The sequence below is a fragment of the Entelurus aequoreus genome, linkage group LG02 (assembly GCF_033978785.1).
Source record: "Entelurus aequoreus isolate RoL-2023_Sb linkage group LG02, RoL_Eaeq_v1.1, whole genome shotgun sequence".
Taxonomy (NCBI): Eukaryota; Metazoa; Chordata; class Actinopteri; order Syngnathiformes; family Syngnathidae; genus Entelurus; species Entelurus aequoreus.
The window spans coordinates 86,174,671-86,193,122 of NC_084732.1; the positions used below are offsets into that span (position 1 = coordinate 86,174,671).

An 18,452-nucleotide genomic window follows, 5' to 3' on the forward strand; every position below is an offset into this window, starting at 1 on the left:
GCACCGCGTTGGTGACCCCTGCTCTATACATTGCTAATGTGGTAAATGACTATTCTAGCTGCAAATGTCTGGTTTTTGGTGCAATATCTACATAGGTGTATAGAGGCCCATTTCCAGCAATTATCTCTCCAGTGTTCTAATGGTACGATGTGTTTGCTCATTGGCTCAGAAGGCTAATTGATGATTAGAAAACCCTTGTGCAATCATGTTCACACATCTGAAAACAGTTTAGCTCGTTACAGAAGCTACAAAACTGACCTTCCTTTGAGCAGATTGAGTTTCTGGAGCATCACATTTGTGGGGTCAATTAAACGCTCAAAATGGCCAGAAAAAGAGAACTTTCATCTGAAACTCGACAGTCTATTCTTGTTCTTAGAAATGAAGGCTATTCCACAAAATTGTTTGGGTGACCCCAAACTTTTGAACGGTAGTGTATGTGCGCCACGAGAGACACCAGAAGCCAGTAGAGGAAATCTGTCTTCATATTCTAATCAGTGACAGAGCCAAAAATACGTTTGGGGAAAAATGTCATATGAAGCGCCTTGTCAGTCAATAATTGACATTTGACACACGCTTCTTCACACAAAACGGGGCTCGGCCACGGACAGCAAAGCCACACAGCGCGTGTTCTGCATTTAGGGCAGGGCGACCACCTGAATGTCATGACATTGTCGACGATAAAATTTGTCACCGTCAATTATATTTGTCCACAATAGTCTTGACGTCATCACTCGTGTTTTTCTGGGCAAAAGCGGATCCGTGCCGCCACTTGCAAGAACATCGCCAGGGAAAATATTTCATGTCTGAGAACATTTCCTCCTATTCTTGTCAAAGGCATGAATACCTTGCTCATTTTGCAATGCAGATCTTGTTTTTTTATGGCAGTACATCTGTGATACACCAGCATTTAAAGCAAAGACATGATGTCGGACATCTCAATCTTGGTCATAGTGTTAGCTTGTACTTTGCTAGCTAGCTATTTGATAGCTAACGTTTTAAGAATTAACCAATGATACAATTGTATACATACAGGAGTTAATCAATAGTCAATATACCAGTGTCAGGGCCAAGTTTCAGAATATGACAAGAGTGAAACCTAAGTGCTGGAGCCTGTCTCAGCTCCACTTGGGCGTAAGGCGGGATACACTCTGGACAACACAGATAGACAGACAACATTCACACTCCCATTCACACACTAGGGCCCATTTTGGTGTTGTCTTTGGAGGTGAGAGGAAGCCGGACTACCTGGAGGAAACCCACGCAGTCACGGGGAGAACATGCAAACTCCACACAGAAAGACCCCGATTGAACCCAGAACCTTCATATTGTGAGGCACACACACTAACCCCTAACACTAACACCGTGCTGCCCATGTTGCAGGATCATAAATTTGTCATTTTTTAAGTCCTCATTTTAAGCCAAAATGCATCCATTCTCCCCTTTCTGTCGACACACTGTGTCTGCCTGTAAGTACTCCGTGACTCCAAACATGCTCCTCTGCTCATAAAACCAGCAATGTCACAAAGTGACAAAGACGCACAGTCATGCCCATTAAAAAAGAATAAAATGAAAAAAGTAACCGGTATTTTTTAGAGGCGGTATAAAACCGTTAATGATTCATTACTTTACTATTACCGGTATACCGTACACCCCTAATGCCTACTATGCTATTGTATTTTAATGTTGGTCATTATTATAGTGGTACTTGGAGAGCCAAGTGCTTTCTGAGGTGAACAAGTTTGAGATCCACTGTTAGAGTATCAAATATGATCAAAAGACTGAAGGGTTGTAATAGTCACGAACGAACCAAATCTATGACTGGCTCATTAACATGAACGATTGTTTTGTTTTCATTTGAAGCGTGACAGTGATGAAACATTTACATTTACATCGCACTCTGTAAACCAAGGCAGAAACAGCGGCAGCTTTGCACAGAGTGGGTGAGCGTCTTATCTCTGCTTTGATGACAATGAAGTGGATCTTATTGTCATTGCACTTAAAAGTACAACAAAATGTGTTTTTAGTAGAAGCTGTCTAAGAGCAGACACACCGTCAGGGGAGCGCCTGTGAGGGGGGCTCACGGCAGCAGCGGCTGTTAACACACACAACATTAAATGGAGTGTTTTAAGCGCTTTTGTGTTTCCAAAACATCCCAAAAAGTTGGTAGATTTGTCGCTAGTTGCTTTGGATAAAGAAAGTTGTCGCTTTGGAGAAAGAAAGTTACGAGATTTAGCGAGAAGGTCGCCAAGTTGGCAACACTGCGCTGAGGTGTGTGAAAGAGAGACATCAAGACCCGCCTTACAATGTTTCTGATTGGTTTAAATTGCGTGGTTGGTTAAACATAGGCACAGAGGACAATTGGTTTGGTCTGGGATCAGTTATCTCTAACAAACCAATCATAGTTACTCGAACCACAGCAAGCTGCGGGGGCCAAAGTGTATTATCATGAAAACAAAATAGAGTAGTGAATGGGGAAAATAAGCATGAGAAATGTCAAGTGTGGCGTTAGAAAGAGTTAAATTACGTGACTATCACGCTCAAAGTGTGAGGCACACAATAAGTGTGCACATTTCTAAACATCATCACAAAATGCCTGTTTTATTTTTGAGGGAGTTACATATAGTGTTTTGTTGTTTGTTTTTATTGCTGCTACGTTAACAGTTTTTTCAATACATAAACAAGGTTAATTGTTTTTTTTAGCACTTTGCCTTTCCTTTCTTTTAAAAAAACACAATTTTATTAGGTTTTCTAATGTTTTTAACAGCTAAATGAGCATCACAGTTACAGTATACATACATATTTATGAATTAATTGGTCAACCTAGTGGTTAGTGTCCGCCCTGAGATCGGTAGGTTGGAGTTCAAATCCCAGCCGAGTCATACCAAAGACTATAAAAATGGGACCCGTTTCCCTCCCTGCTTGGCACTCAGCATCAATGGTTGGAGTTGGGGGTTAAATCACCAAAATGATTCCCGGGCGCGGCGCCGCTGCTGCCCACTGCTCCCCAAGGGGATAGGTCAAATGCAGAGGACAAATTTCACCACATCTAGTGTGTGTGTGACAATCATTGGTACTTTAATCTTTAATCTTAACTTTGTTGTTCGTAAGCACATGCCTAAAATAACTTAAGCTGCATTTAAAAAGTTGGCGGAAAAAATCGAGCAATTATATAGGTGTACGATCTATAATCCGACTCGTCGACTAATCGTTAAGATTATCTATAACTAGTCAAATATCAAAATAGTCGTTACTTGCAGCTCTAATGATCACGGTATCATACCAACAGTGTTTCACATCAATTCCATTTACTGTAGTGGAAACCAACAGGGGCGTCACTAGCTTTTAAGGACAGGGGAGGAGATGCACAGGATGCGAGCGAACGTAGCGCACGAGCACAAAATTTCACAAACAGCTAACAAATACTTAGAAATTAATCATATGGCTATAAACACAAAACTTGCACAAAGGCAGAAATATGAACAATGAAACAAAAACACTAACTGTGGCATTAATAAACAAAAACTTACTTGGCATGGAAGCTATGAAACAAGCAGCGTGAACTGAGCATGAAACAGAGTGGCAGGAGTGTGACGTCGCCAGCGAGACTTCCTGGCAACAATCGATTTAATTCAACACACTTGACAACACCCCTTAAGGTATCTTTATATGTTAATCCCAGCACATAGCTCACATTCAAACACATAATAGCATACACACCCTATGTATTCATCAATCACTCAATAAATATATATTGAGTTGTACTTCTGCTGTTGTGCCATCTCCTTCCACCCGTCTATAGACTTAACAGTACGTTCCGACCAATTATGGAACCAGACGGCGCAACAAGGGCTCCACCCGGCACTTTGGTCCGATCTTCCCCTCCTAAAGACCTATCTACAATCGAGTCTGTCCTTCGACAACACCAGGCACGATTTACCACCTTGGAGGACAAACTTGATGTTGCGTTTGCTAATCTGCTGTCTAGAATAGACAAGATCAGGAGACACCTCCCACACCCAGTTTAAGCACTTCCGAGACACTTGCCACCGAAGGACCGTCTTCCCTTCGCGAACCCAAAATAGCCAGTCCTAAAATTTTTGAGGGGGATTTTGAACTTTGTCGTGGCTTCCTGACTCAATGTGAGTTTATTTTTCTACACCAGCCCTCTCTGCTATGCTTTTTGTTCTCCCTATTTTCGGGACCTGCTCTAAAGTGGGCCACTTCTGCCCTTAACAAAACTTTGTGCTTCATCTCTAATTATGCCGCTTTTCGTAAAGAATTTTTGGCGGTTTTTGATCATCCTGCGGATGGAAGAGATGCTGCCTCTAGGCTTCATTCCCTCAGACAGGGCCCCAGATCTGTGGCTAACTACACCCTGGAGTTCCGCACTTTGGCAGCCGAGAGTGGTTGGGATGACAAAACTCTTCTGAGTGCCTACAGGAGAGGGCTTAATGAGACTATAAAGGATGGATTGATGCGAGACCGGCCGTCTTCTTGTCATGAACTTATTGAACTAGCCCTCTTGTTCGATCAGCGACTTTCGGAACGAGAAGCGGAAAGGGAGAGCGACTTCGGCAGCACGGCTATGGCAAGACCTCTTCGTTCTACTAACCGGATCTTCCCGAGACAGACAGGCACAGTTTATCCGAGTCCAAGTCCTTCCCCAGGACCCATGCAGATTGGTAGATCTCAACTTACCTTTGAAGAACGTGAACGGAGGTTTTAACGACATCTATGTCTATACTGTGGTATGGCAGACCATCATATTTGCAACTGCCCCTTTCGGCCAAAAGATCGGGCTCACCAGTCAAGGGGATCCTGGTGAGCCATACCACAACCCCCACACTTTTTTCCAGGAGGGACCCAAGTATTCTGTTCCCTGCTACCTTGACTTCGGAGGATAGGACACTATCGGTGAAAGCCAATGTGGACTCCGGGGCCGACGAGAGCTTCCTCGACTTAAGGTATGCCAATGAAAATGGTATTCCGATAATTTCACTAGAGACTTTTGTTCCTGCCCAGGCCTTAGATGGTCATCCTTTAGGGCCAATTAAACACACTAAACCTTTATTTCTCACACTTTCTGGTAACCACACAGAGACCATCAGCTTCTGGGTTCTGGATGCTCCGGTAGCGCCCCTTGTCCTCGGCCGATCCTGGCTGAGTCTTCATGATACCCACATTTCCTGGTCGACTGGCAAGATACTGGCCTGGAGCAACCATTGTCATGCTAACTGTCTCCGTTCTGCTGTGGTATACCCTGAAGGACCTAGATCGGTTTCTCCCCCGATTGACCTCTCCCGTATCCCGGAGACTTATCATGACTTGGCCGCAGTCTTCAGTAAGGACCAAGCCTTATCTCTTCCACCCCACAGACCATACGACTGCGCTATTGATCTTGTTCCCAACGCAGTCCTTCCATCCAGTCGACTATACAACCTTTCCCTTCCTGAGAAGAAAGCCATGAGGGACTACATCTCTGAGTCCCTGGCCTCTGGTATAATCACACCATCCAAGTCACCTGTGGCCGCTGGTTTTTTTTTTGTCAGTAAGAAGGATGGATCCCTCCGGCCATGTATCGATTACCGGCAACTCAACTGCATCACCATAAAGAATAAATATCCTTTACCCCTACTCAATTCATCTTTCGAACCTCTCACTCCGGCCACCATCTTCACAAAACTAGATCTGCGCAACGCTTATCATCTGGTATGCATCAGAGAGGGAGACGAATGGAAAACTGCATTTAATACTCACCTGGGCCATTTCGAATATAGGGTAATGCCCTTTGGACTGACCAATGCCCCCGCAGTTTTCCAGGCCCTCGTTAACGACATCCTCAGGGACATGATTGACCGGTTTGTAGTCGTTTATCTGGATGATATACTTATCTTCTCCAAGGACCCACTGGAACATCAACAGCATGTCCGCCTCGTCCTGCAACGCTTACTGGAGAACCGTCTCTTCATCAAAGCTGAGAAATGTGAGTTTCATTCCTCTTCTGTTGATTTCCTTGGTTTTGTCATTGAAAAGGGTCATATCAAGGCTGACCCCAAGAAGGTGAAGGCGGTGGTAGAATGGCCTCAACCCACTACACGAACTGAGCTGCGACGTTTCCTGGGATTTGCTGGATTCTACAGACGCTTCATAAAGGACTTCAGTAAGTTGGCCGCACCTCTCCATGCACTGACTTCAACCAACATACCTTTTCAGTGGGACCGAGAAGCGGGAATGGCTTTTTGGTGCCTCAAGAGGAGTTTCGTTTCTGCACCCATCCTCGTGTATCCGGACCCAGACTGCCCATTTATCGTGGAGGTGGACGCTTCCGATTCCGGTATTGGGGCTGTCCTCTCCCAACGCTACAAGCAGGACAACAAGGTCCATCCTTGTGCTTTCTTTTCGAGACATTTATCCCCTGCGGAAAGAAATTATGACGCTGGTAATCGGGAGTTGCTCACTGTCCACGAGGCCTTGAGAGAGTGGAGACATTGGCTGGAAGGTGCCACCGTAATCTTCTGCATGTCCGGTCGGCCAAAAGACTTAATGACCGACAGGCCCAATGGTCCCAATTTTTTAGTAATTTTGCTGCCCCGGACCATCTTATTACCTCACTCTTCACCACCTCAATAATTGTGCTCTGGACATTTCATTGCTGCAACATCAATGTAACACCCATCAGACATCCGACTGTTCCCACCCCCACGTCCCTCTATTCGCCATCTTCCTTCCTAATCAATGCTAAACTGTAAACTATGGTCAACCTGCACTTCAATGCAGTTTCTATGCCGCTGGACAAAGCTCAAACAAAATCTCGTTGACATGTATGACTTAAGTGTTATTATGACAATGACAATAAAGGAATTGATTGATTGATTGATATATACTTTCTTTCAGACCTGGCTCTCGAAACACCAAGGCTGATGCCCTCTCCCGTCAGTTCTCGGAGGAGACCACTTATAACACCCAGGAGGAAACCATCCTCCCTTCCTCCAGAATTATCGGCATGGTCACATGGGAAGTGGAAGGTCTGGGCAAAGACGCCCTGAAGGTTAGTCCGGGACCTGGGGGGGACCTCCAAACAGACTCTTCGTTCCTCGCGAGCTACGACCTCGGGTTCTGGACAGGGGGCATTCCAGTGTCTTCTCCTGCCATCTAGGATTTCAGCGTACCCTTTCCTTCATCCGCCGGCGGTTCTGGTGGCCATCAATGGCTAATGATACCCGTGAGTTTATCGCCGCATGTAGTACTTGTGCTCGAAATAAACTGTCCCACAGACCGCCGGCAGGACTGCTGTGGCCTCTTCCCATCCCCAGTCGCCCTTGGTCACACATCTCTCTGGATTTCAACACTGGCTTTCCCCCTTCTCAAGGTAACACCACAATACTCACCATCATTGACCGATTTTCCAAGGCCGCACATTTTGTCCCTTTACCCAAACTTCCATCTTCCTCCGAGACTGCTGATCTTCTCACTACCCACATAGTCAAGCAACATGGCATTCCTGTGGACATTGTCTCAGACCGTTGTCCTCAGTTCACATCCCGTGTGTGGCAGACTTTTTGCAAGGGAATTGGGGCCACGGTCAGTCTTACCTCTGGTTATCATCCTCAGAGCAACGGTCAAGCAGAAAGAGCAAACCAGAGTGTGGAAACCATGCTGCGTTGTATATCCACCAGACAACCTTCTTCGTGGAGCAAGTTTCTGCCCTGGGTTGAGTTTGCCTACAATTCTTTAAAGAGCTCGGCTACCGGGTTGTCACCATTCGAGTGTTCACTGGGGTACCAGCCACCTATGTTTCCTCAACAGGAGATTGAAGCAGGTGTTTCTTCATCCCGCAAACACATCAAGAGATGCCGTCAAGTCTGCAAAGCCGCTCGGGCCTCTCTGCTAAAGTCCTCCGAGAGGATGTGCCGCAGTGCAAATAGAAGACGCATTCCGGCCCCTTCGTACTCTCCGGGTCAACAAGTTCTTTTACTGGCTAAGGATCTTCATCTACAGGTATCATCCCGTAAACTCACACCCCGTTTTGTCGGACTTTATACTATAGAGGCCATAATCAACCCAGTTGCAGTAAAATTATCCTTACCCCCCTCAGTCAAGCGACACCCTGTGGTCCATGTTTCCCAAATTAAGCCTATTGCTAGCTCTCCACTTTCTTCCCCTGACCCCACCCCTCCTCCTCCCAGGATTTTGGACAACGGTGACCCAGTTTGGACTGTTAAAGAAATCCTCGGGGTCCGCAGGCAAGGTAGGGGGTTAGTTTATTTAGTCGATTGGGAGGGTTATGGGCCTGAGGATAGGTCTTGGATCCCTGCTTCCTACCTTGCCGATCCTTCACTACTGGAGGAATTCTATCGAGCCAATCCAGGAGCTCTTTGGCGCTCGTCGGGGGCCCCGCATAAGGGGGGGGGGGGTTAACTGTTACAGCACATGCGCAGTCCGCCTTTCCTTCTTCTGCAGGAGCACTCAGCGGCTCCACTGTGAGCGCTTCTGGACACGCCCCCACACACGCTGCGCAGACCGCACCCACACGCCGCCGCAGCCGGCGGAAATCTTCAATCAGCACAGCTGGCAGTGATTACGGACAACAGGATACAGAGCCTCGCCGCTGACTAATCGATGTCGGAACGTAGCCCTGTTCGCAGTAAGCTTCACGTCTCTGACTTCCCACCAGTATTATCTCTTGTAGCTTGTTTCCTTGTGTCCTGGTCTGATCATCTTCGTCTCCCTTTTGTTCCCCAGTCTCGTGTCTCAGTGTCAACTTCCTTTTCCCCCTGGACCCGGATTGCCCTCTTGATATCAACACCCTGCTTGGACCTTGGAAGCTCTCTCCTGCATCACGACCCCTTTTGGACACCGGACTTGCTGTCTCCTACCACGACCCCGTTTGGACACTGGACTTGCTCTCTCCTGCACCCCGACCCCCGTTTGGACATCGGACTTCCCTGCCTCTTTCCTCTGGATTTGGACGCCCTCATTCAACACACTTGACAACACCCCTTAAGGTATCTTCATATGTTAATCCCTGCACATAGCTCACATTCAAACACATAGTAGCATACATACTATGTATTCATCAATCACTCAATAAATATATATTGAGTTGTACTTCTGCTGTTGTGCCATCTCCTTCCACCCGTCTATAGACTTAACAACTTTTTCCCCAACTTGGAACTCTCGGAGTGTGGCACGTTTTCGCCTGTTCTCTTTGGGCTTTTTCCATATGTTCTCTTATCATGGGCCAGATTTTGCGAGCCCGTGCTTGTAGTTGGGCGGCATGGTCAATCACACTGCGGTGTGGCGAGGGTTGGTTCTCCCAGGTCTCTTTCGCAATGTCCGGCACGCCTCGGGGACTTTGGCCATAGACTAGCTCAAAGGGGGAGAAGCCAGTGGACGCCTGGGGCACCTCTCTGATGGCAAAGAGGACATATGGAATGAGGTAATCCCAGTCTTTCCCGTCTTCGTCTGCTACTTTTTTTAGCATCTTCTTCAACATACAGTTGAAACGTTCCACCAGGCCATCTGTCTGAGGATGATATATAGAGGTTTGTATGTGTTTCACTTTCAGCCATTTGTACAGCATGGTTAGCACTTGTGACATGAAACATGTGCCCTGGTCCGTTAAAATCTCATCTGCAATACCCACTCGGCTAAACATCATAAACAGTTTGTGTGCTATCGCTTTGGCTGAGGCTGTGCGTAATGGTACAGCCTCAGGATATCGGGTGGCATAGTCTAGTATTACCAGTATGTAGCGATGTCCTCTGGCTGACTTTGGGAGTGGTCCAACGATGTCCATTGCCAAACGTGAGAACGGGGTTCTGATGATGGGGAGCGGGACCAAGGGGTTTCGATAGATGGGTCTCGGTGCATTCTTTTGGCATTCGGGACAGCCCTTGAAAAAGTCTTTTATGGCTCGTTTCACACCGGGCCATTAGAAGCGGGTTATTATGCGGTCATACGTCTTTTGTACACCTAGGTGAGCTCCCAGCTGATGAGTATGGGCAAGATAAAGCACTCGGGAAATATAAGACTTAGGCACCAGCAGTTGCTCAATTATGTCCCCGCCCTTAGTTAGCACCACTCTATACAGAAGGCCATTTTTTATCAGAAAATACGGTGAATTAAGTGCACTTACCCCTTCACATTTCTGTCCGTCAATTTCCACGACTTGCTGTCGGGCCCAGCTGAGGTTCAAATCATTCCACTGGGCAGTGGCAAACTCGCCCGTTTTTGGGTTGATGCTCTCTTCTGGTACGGGGAACTCCACAAAGGGGTCCCCTTCCTCTTCTTCCTCCTCCTCCTTCCTGCTCTCCCGTCGCTCCTCTTCAGCCGAGCTGTCACTCCGTGGGGCCTCTGACGAGGGCCTAAACGCGGGGCAGGCTGCAAGCGGTCTCATACTTTTGAGTCCATTGTTGGGACGGTGACGCTCCCGTGGAACGGCACCTGGGATTTAGCCCGGGGTCCAGTAACGGCCAAAGAGTAAACAGTCGGACCCGATGAGTAGTGGAACAGGCAGGTTTGGTACCACTCCAGCTGCTACCAGTGCATCACCTCGGGGTGTCTGAACATGTATATGGCTCACCGGATACTGGCGGACATCTCCATGTACACACGTCACTGGAACGGTGTCTTCGCTGAGGGGTCCGGCCAGGTCAGCATGTACCAGGGTCACGGAGCTCCCACTGTCCAGCAGTGCATGTGCATCGGTTCCCCCGATCTTCACTGGAAGGCTGGCATGCTGTCGTCGTCCACTCCCCGTGTGGAGGCATGGTTTGCCTGCATCTGAGCTGGGGGCTGTGGCCATGGAGACATCACGGTCGCGTTCCAGGCACGCCCAAGACATGTGGTCCGGGTGTCCACACACATAACATTTCCGCTGTGGGGCCAGACTGGGTCTCTCAGGGGCAGCGCCCTGAGGTCGGGGTGGGGACGGAGCTGGCGGTGGCGCTCTTCGGCGGTCGCGGCCTAGCCTCTCTTCTCCGGTGGCTCTGGCCATTTCCATACGGGTGGCTCTCAGCATTTCCATGCTCACTTGGTGGTTCTCTAATAATGCCACCAACTGCTCCACAGTTGAAGGGCTTACTTGTGCGGCAAACTTCCGGGCATCAGGCGGCAAGGCTCGGATACAGCGGTCTATCACCAGTCTGTCTACAGAGGGGGGGGTTCCCTTCGCTCGTTAGCCAGCGGTGTGTTAGGCGGAGCAGTGCGGCTACCTGCTGTCGCGGGGGTTGTGTGGGCTGGAAGGTCCAGTTGTGATATCGCTGGGCCCTGGCAGGCAGACTGCACCCTTGGCTGTCGAGAATGGCTTTCTTTAGTTTCTTAAAGCCTCGAGCGTCCGCCAATGCCAGGTCGCTACACACCGGCTGGGTTTCTCCAGTGAGGAAAGGTGCCAGAATGAATCCCCATTTAGCTACCGGCCATTTCTCCCGGGCCGCAGTGCGCTCGAACAGCTCCAAGTAGGCTTCCACATCATCCTCACCCGATAATTTAGTTAGGACCGCAGCGGGTGCCAGTGTACTAGCGACATCTTTAGCAATCTTTTTTACTAACTCTTGTACCGTACCTTGAAGTTCAGCTTGGCTTTTTAACAAAGCACTCAGTGCTTCCGCGTGTGACATCATCAGAGGTTGACGTGAATCAGAGTACCCGTATTCTCCACCATATGTGGTACCTGATTCTCAACAAGACACAGGATTGGTTTTGCAGCAAGCCGAAAAGGGCATTTATTGTACAAGTCTTTTGAGGAAGGGTGTGGAAGTAGCAACTTAAAGTGTCCATTAATAAACATAAATATCTCTCATCTGGGGCTCTCAGTCCTTCACACAGCACACTTCTTTAAAGGTCATAGGTCATTGCCGAGTGATGAGTCCGGCAACACCGATGCATCGGCGCATGCGTCGAGTTCATAGAGCAAAACCCTGTGTCGGTGCGCGTACCGCTTTTAGAAAGTCACGTGACCGATCATGCGCTGTTTCGGTCACGTGACCGATACGCAACCTGTGTCGCACTGACGCCTCCTCTGTGTCCTGTGAGCGGGTCTTTTCTACAGCCGGAGAAATAATAACTAAGAAGAGAAATCGTCAAAAATTTAATACGTTGGAAAAACTGTTTTTTTTTAACAAAAATGTGTAAAAAAATAAAAATAAAATTCCCAGTCCACAAGCATCCTCATTCACAACACGTTCTTTTAGATTTCCATGTACATGTTCACATTATTTATTGACTGTATCTAATAAAGATAAAAATATATTTTTATTTAAATGAAGATATGAAATAATTCTAAATGAAATACAATGACTTGGTTTATATTATTGTATATACTAGGTCATAAAATCAGTGTCAGTTGATTCGGTCCATAGGTTGCCTGTAGGAATTTTTAATGTCCAGCAGATGTCAGTATTTAGTGACACAGTATTGACACAGTATCAATACAGTTTTGCAATGTGTCGAAACGCTTCATGACGCCTCATCAACCCATCACTATCATTGCCTATCAAACAAGAGAAAACATAATATCAGAAAACATTTCCCTAATAATGTCATTAATGGGGAAATAGGGGATGTCTCACTTACCGCCTGATGCACCTGCCTTGACACAGAGGAGAGCCAGACCTGAATGAGGCAGAGTTAAGAACAGTTTGTAGCTGGGCCCCACATGGCCGCACAGCTGGTGGCACTTCAGGCTGATTGAGCAGGTACAGGGGAATGTACCGCCCCTCGATGATGCGGCCAAGGCTGCGGCGTTGTCTTCTGTGTTCCACTTTGCCTCCATTCCCTGGCTCCTCCCCTGTGAGGTGCCTACCTGTCAGGCGGTGCCTGAGTGAGACTCCACAATATATATATATATATATATATATATATATATATATATATATATATATATATATATATATATATATATATATATATATATATATATATATATATATACACTACCGTTCAAAAGCTTGGGGTCACCCAAACAATTTTGTAGAATAGCCTTCATTTCTAAGAACAAGAATAGACTGTCGAGTTTCAGATGAAAGTTCTCTTTTTCTGGCCATTTTGAGCGTTTAATTGACCCCACAAATGTGATGCTCCAGAAACTCAATCTGCTCAAAGGAAGGTCAGTTTTGTAGCTTCTGTAACGAGCTAAACTGTTTTCAGATGTGTGAACATGATTGCACTAGGGTTTTCTAATCATCAATTAGCCTTCTGAGCCAATGAGCAAACACATTGTACCATTAGAACACTGGAATGATAGTTGCTGGAAATGGGCCTCTATACACCTATGAAGTTATTGCACCAAAAACCAGACATCTGCAGCTAGAATAGTCATTTACCACATTAGCAATGTATAGAGTGTATTTCTTTAAAGTTAAGACTAGTTTAAAGTTATCTTCATTGAAAAGTACACTGCTTTTCCTTAAAAAATAAGGACATTTCAATGTGACCCCAAACTTTTGAACGGTAGTGTGTATATATATATATATATATATATATATATATATATATATATATATATATATATATATATATATATATATATATATATATATATATATATATATATATATATATATATATATATATATATATATATATATACATACATATATATATATACATACATATATATATCCATCCATCCATTTTCTACCGCTTATTCCCTTCGGGGTCGCGGGGGGCGCTGGAGCCTATCTCAGTCTCAATCGGGCGGAAGGCGGGGTACACCCTGGACAAGTCGCCACATCATCGCAGGGCCAACACAGATAGACAGACAACATTCACACTCACATTCTACATATATATATATATATATATATATATATATATATATATATATATATATATATATATATATATATATATATATAAACCCAGTTTCCATATGAGTTGGGAAATTGTGTTAGATGTAAATATAAACGGAATACAACGATTTGCAAATAATTTTCAACCCATATTCAGTTGAATATGCTACAAAGACAACATATTTGATGTTCAAACTGATAAACATTTTTTTTTTGCAAATAATCATTAACTTTAGAATTTGATGCCAGCAACACGTGACAAAGAAGTTGGGAAAGGTGGCAATAAATACTGATGAAGTTGAGGAATGCTCATCAAACACTTATTTGGAACATCCCACAGGTGAACAGGCAAATTGGGAACAGGTGGGTGCCATGATTGAGTATAAAAGTAGATTCCACGAAATGCTCAGTCATTCACAAACAAGGATGGGGCGAGGGTCACCACTTTGTCAACAAATGCGTGAGCAAATTGTTGAACAGTTTAAGAAAAACCTTTCTCAACCAGCTATTGCAAGGAATTTAGGGATTTCACTATCTACGCTCCGTAATATCATCAAAGGGTTCAGAGAATCTGGAGAAATCACTGCACGTAAGCAGCTAAGCCCGTGACCTTCGATCCCTCAGGCTGTACTGCATCAACAAGCGACATCAGTGTGTAAAGGATGTCACCACATGGGCTCAGGAACACTTCAGAAACCCACTGTCAGTACCTACAGTTGGTCGCTACATCTTTAAGTGCAAGTTAAAACTCTCCTATGCAAGGCGAAAACAGTTTATCAACAACACCCAGAAACGACGTCGGCTTCGCTGGGCCTGAGCTCATCTAAGATGGACTGATACAAAGTGGAAAAGTGTTCTGTGGTCTGACGAGTCCACATTTCAAATTGTTTTTGGAAACTGTGGACGTTGTGTCCTCCGGACCAAAGAGGAAAAGAACCATCCGTATTGTTATAGGCGCAAATTTGAAAAGCCAGCATCTGTGATGGTATGGGGGTGTATTAGTGCCTAAGACACGGGTAACTTACACATCTGTGAAGGCGCCATTAATGCTGAAAGGTACATACAGGTTTTGGAGCAACATATGTTGCCATCCAAGTAACGTTATCATGGACACCCCTGCTTATTTCAGCAAGACAATGCCAAGCCACGTGTTACATCAACGTGGCTTTATAGTAAAAGAGTGCGGGTACTAGACTAGCCTGCCTGTATTCCAGACCTGTCTCCCAGTGAAAATGTGTGGCGCATTATGAAGCCTAAAATACCACAACGGAGACCCCCGGACTGTTGAACAACTTAAGCTGTACATCAAGCAAGAATGGGAAATAATTCCACCTGAGAAGCTTAAAAAATGTGTCTCCTCAGTTCCCAAATGCTACTGAGTGTTGTTAAAAGGAAAGGCCATGTAACACAGTGGTGAACATGCCCTTTCCCAACTACTTTGGCACGTGTTGCAGCCATGAAATTCTAAGTTAATTATTATTTGCAAAAAAAAATTAAAGTTTATGAGTTTGAACATCAAATATCTTGTCTTTGTAGTGCATTCAATTGAATATGGGTTGAAAAGGATTTGCAAATCATTGTATTCCGTTTATATTTAGCACAATTTCCCAACTCATTTGGAAACAGGGTTTATATATATATATATATATATATATATATATATATATATATATATATATATATATATATATATATATATATATATATATATATATATATATAATATATACATACATATATATATATACATATACTGTATATATATATATATATATATATATATATATATATATATATATATATATATATATATATATATATATATATATATGTATACATCTACATATCTATATATGAATATTCCCGCAATGCCTCCACGGTTTGTTTTCAAATTTTTGGAGCTTATGCATACTTCAAACACACAACAGCAGGTACCAAAAGGTGAGAAAAGTTGGTTTTGCATAACAGGGCCCCTCTATGTGTTACCTACTAAACATGCTGCTTTTATTATGCGTTATATTTCTACTATACTATTTTTACCCTACCCTACTGTTTTTTAACCCATCCATCTTAATCCCATTGTATACATGTCTTTATCATGGAAAGAGCTGTATTTGAATGAAAAGCATAGCCTACGTAGATGCTTACCGTTACAGGTAAAAATCAACTGATTACAGAAAATAAAACACGTTTGTTTGAAACAGACTCGCTCATTATACCTCATTTTTATACGCTAATTTTTTCCCCCAAACATTGCAAACAAAATGGACAGGCAAAAAGGCTGTCGCTTCCGACCCCCACCCACAAACCAGGAAGGGGCACAGGGCAGAAAAGTTGGGAAAATAAATTAGAGAAAAACTGAGAAGGTGCAGGGAACAAGCTTGTTATGGGGCTGTGGAGATCTACTGCATTGGCTGGGTCAACATAATACATTTATACTCACTTGACTGCTTAGTGGTGTTAGTCAGGCAGAGTTTTGAGTCCATTCAAATAAGTCAGCACGGGATTCCCCCCCCAAAAAATGTCCCTTGACCCCTGATGGAATATTTTATTTTTTCTTGCTGGATAAAGTGCATTAAGTCACTGAGCCACAATGACAATCTTGGCGGCATCATGGATTTCCAATGGAGTAGTATTCTTCTACGTGCAAGTAGTCTTTTAATGCATAATGATGAAAGAGGACAGGAGATGAGTGAGGAGAGGCAAACTCAATGGAAACTTGAACAGGACCAGCTTGAACTAATACATTATTTGTATGCTGCAAGCTGACACATATAGAAGCTGGACAACATGGGTGGCAAAAGTTTGAGCAGCATTAGGTGCTTACCTTTATCCACTAGTGACAGATTAATCAATCAATTACGTAAAATCACAAAGAAGGAACACAATAGAGATTTTCATTAGACACTAACTTCCTAAAACCAAAACCCAATTGGAGTCAAGTAAACATTTTGCTCTTACCTAGTTCCTCTAATTCGGATGTCATAGACTTGGAGCGCATGGACAGGGCTGTAGTTGGGGCTCTCTTTGGTGGTGGTGGAGCTGAGGACACAGAGGCAGTTATAACAGTTACCAGTTAATAAAAAGCAAACATAGGAATAGCCAATTTTCTGTCAAACATTTTTGGTTCATTTATTTAATTCATATGTCACTAGTTAATCAGACTGCAAAACAATTTCATTTTCAAAACATATTTCAATTAGTGCCTATGTTAAAGACCCACCCCACCTCACTATTTAAGAAGCACAGCTGTAATGCAACAAATAAAATACAAAAAAGGCAGGTGATAGCAGGAAAATGAAAAATGTATAAAGGGACAAGCGGTAGAAATGGATAGATGGATGGATAAATAATTCAGTTTGAAATACTCAGGAAACAACGTTCCAGATGTTGTATCAGAAAGGAAAGTGCATTTTATAAAAGTAGAAGATAAACACAATGTACTTTGGTTAACTTTTGTTAACATTTACAGGATTTGAAATGCATAAATGACCAAAGTGACACCCTTCAAAAGTTACAGTAACTGCATACAGTATCAGTTGCATTTTAATCATTGGCATGATTATCACAATCATTTTGGGCCCTTAGTAACTTATTTAACCCATCCTTTGACCAGAAGAATGGCTGGTTGAGGTGACACTAAGGGACATTTAACCATTAGTGAGATCAGTGGGGTGCCTACATATAAGTGAGCCTGAATGTAAACATTGGTGTAAATTTGGGAAAAAAACCCAACATAAATAACTCCCAACATGGACCCATTTCTTGATTTTCAAAATACTTAAAAAATACACTCTGGTAAAATAATTATGTAAATACAGTGTTTAGGACACAAAATGAGTGTATATATAACTTCTGACCACACCTGTGCAATTTATATAGGGATGCAATTTTTAGTCGACATTGTCAACAAAGATCAATATTACATTTGTTGACAACACATTCATTTGTTAATAACAGTCGTTGACGTCATCGCCTGTGTTTTTCCGGAAGGAAAATAACATACGTGAGTCAGCGCCACCGGTGAACGGCAAGCAACAGAAGACAAAAATGTACTGCAACAATATTGTGAGAAAAAACATTGAAAGTATGAGAACATTTCACACTAAACGCGTCAAAGAGTGTACGTATGTCGGCCATCTTAAAATATGGTATGTGACCTTCCTCGTTAAGATAGTTAGTTTGTTAACTAGCTAGCAACTGTAACAACAGAGAGACAGAGAAATAGCTTTAACTATCATTTTAACCTAAGTCCACCAGTTGAACTTTGTCTATATGGAGTACCTTTGTGCAGCTTTCTAAACACATCATCATCATCACAAAATGTTATTTCTGTTCTTTTGGCTGCCCTGTTTTTTTTCCTTGCTTTTATTTTATTTACACTACCGTTCAAAAGTTTGGAATTTGTTGAAATGTCCTTATTTTTGAAGGAAAAGCACTGTACTTTTCAATAAAGATAACTTTAAATTAGTCTTAACTTTAAAGAAATACACTATATATTGCTAATGTGGTAAATGACTATTCTAACGGCAAATGTCTGGTTTTTGGTGCAATATCTACATAGGTGTATAGAGGCCCATTTCCAGCAACTATCACTCCAGTGATAAATTGGAGCCATCGTGTATGCTTTATAATCCATCAAAATAGTCGATTGTTGCA

General features: G+C 43.8%; 1 protein-coding gene across 1 annotated transcript in view; it reads right to left on the reverse strand.

The window, feature by feature from the left end:
* shank2b (SH3 and multiple ankyrin repeat domains 2b) overlaps positions 1-18,452 on the reverse strand; it is a 562,868-nt gene that overhangs the window by 121,671 nt on the left and 422,745 nt on the right. The window contains exon 12 of the mRNA XM_062036576.1: positions 16,755-16,835. Coding sequence (XP_061892560.1) covers positions 16,755-16,835 — 81 coding nt within the window. The remainder of the gene's footprint in view (positions 1-16,754; positions 16,836-18,452) is intronic.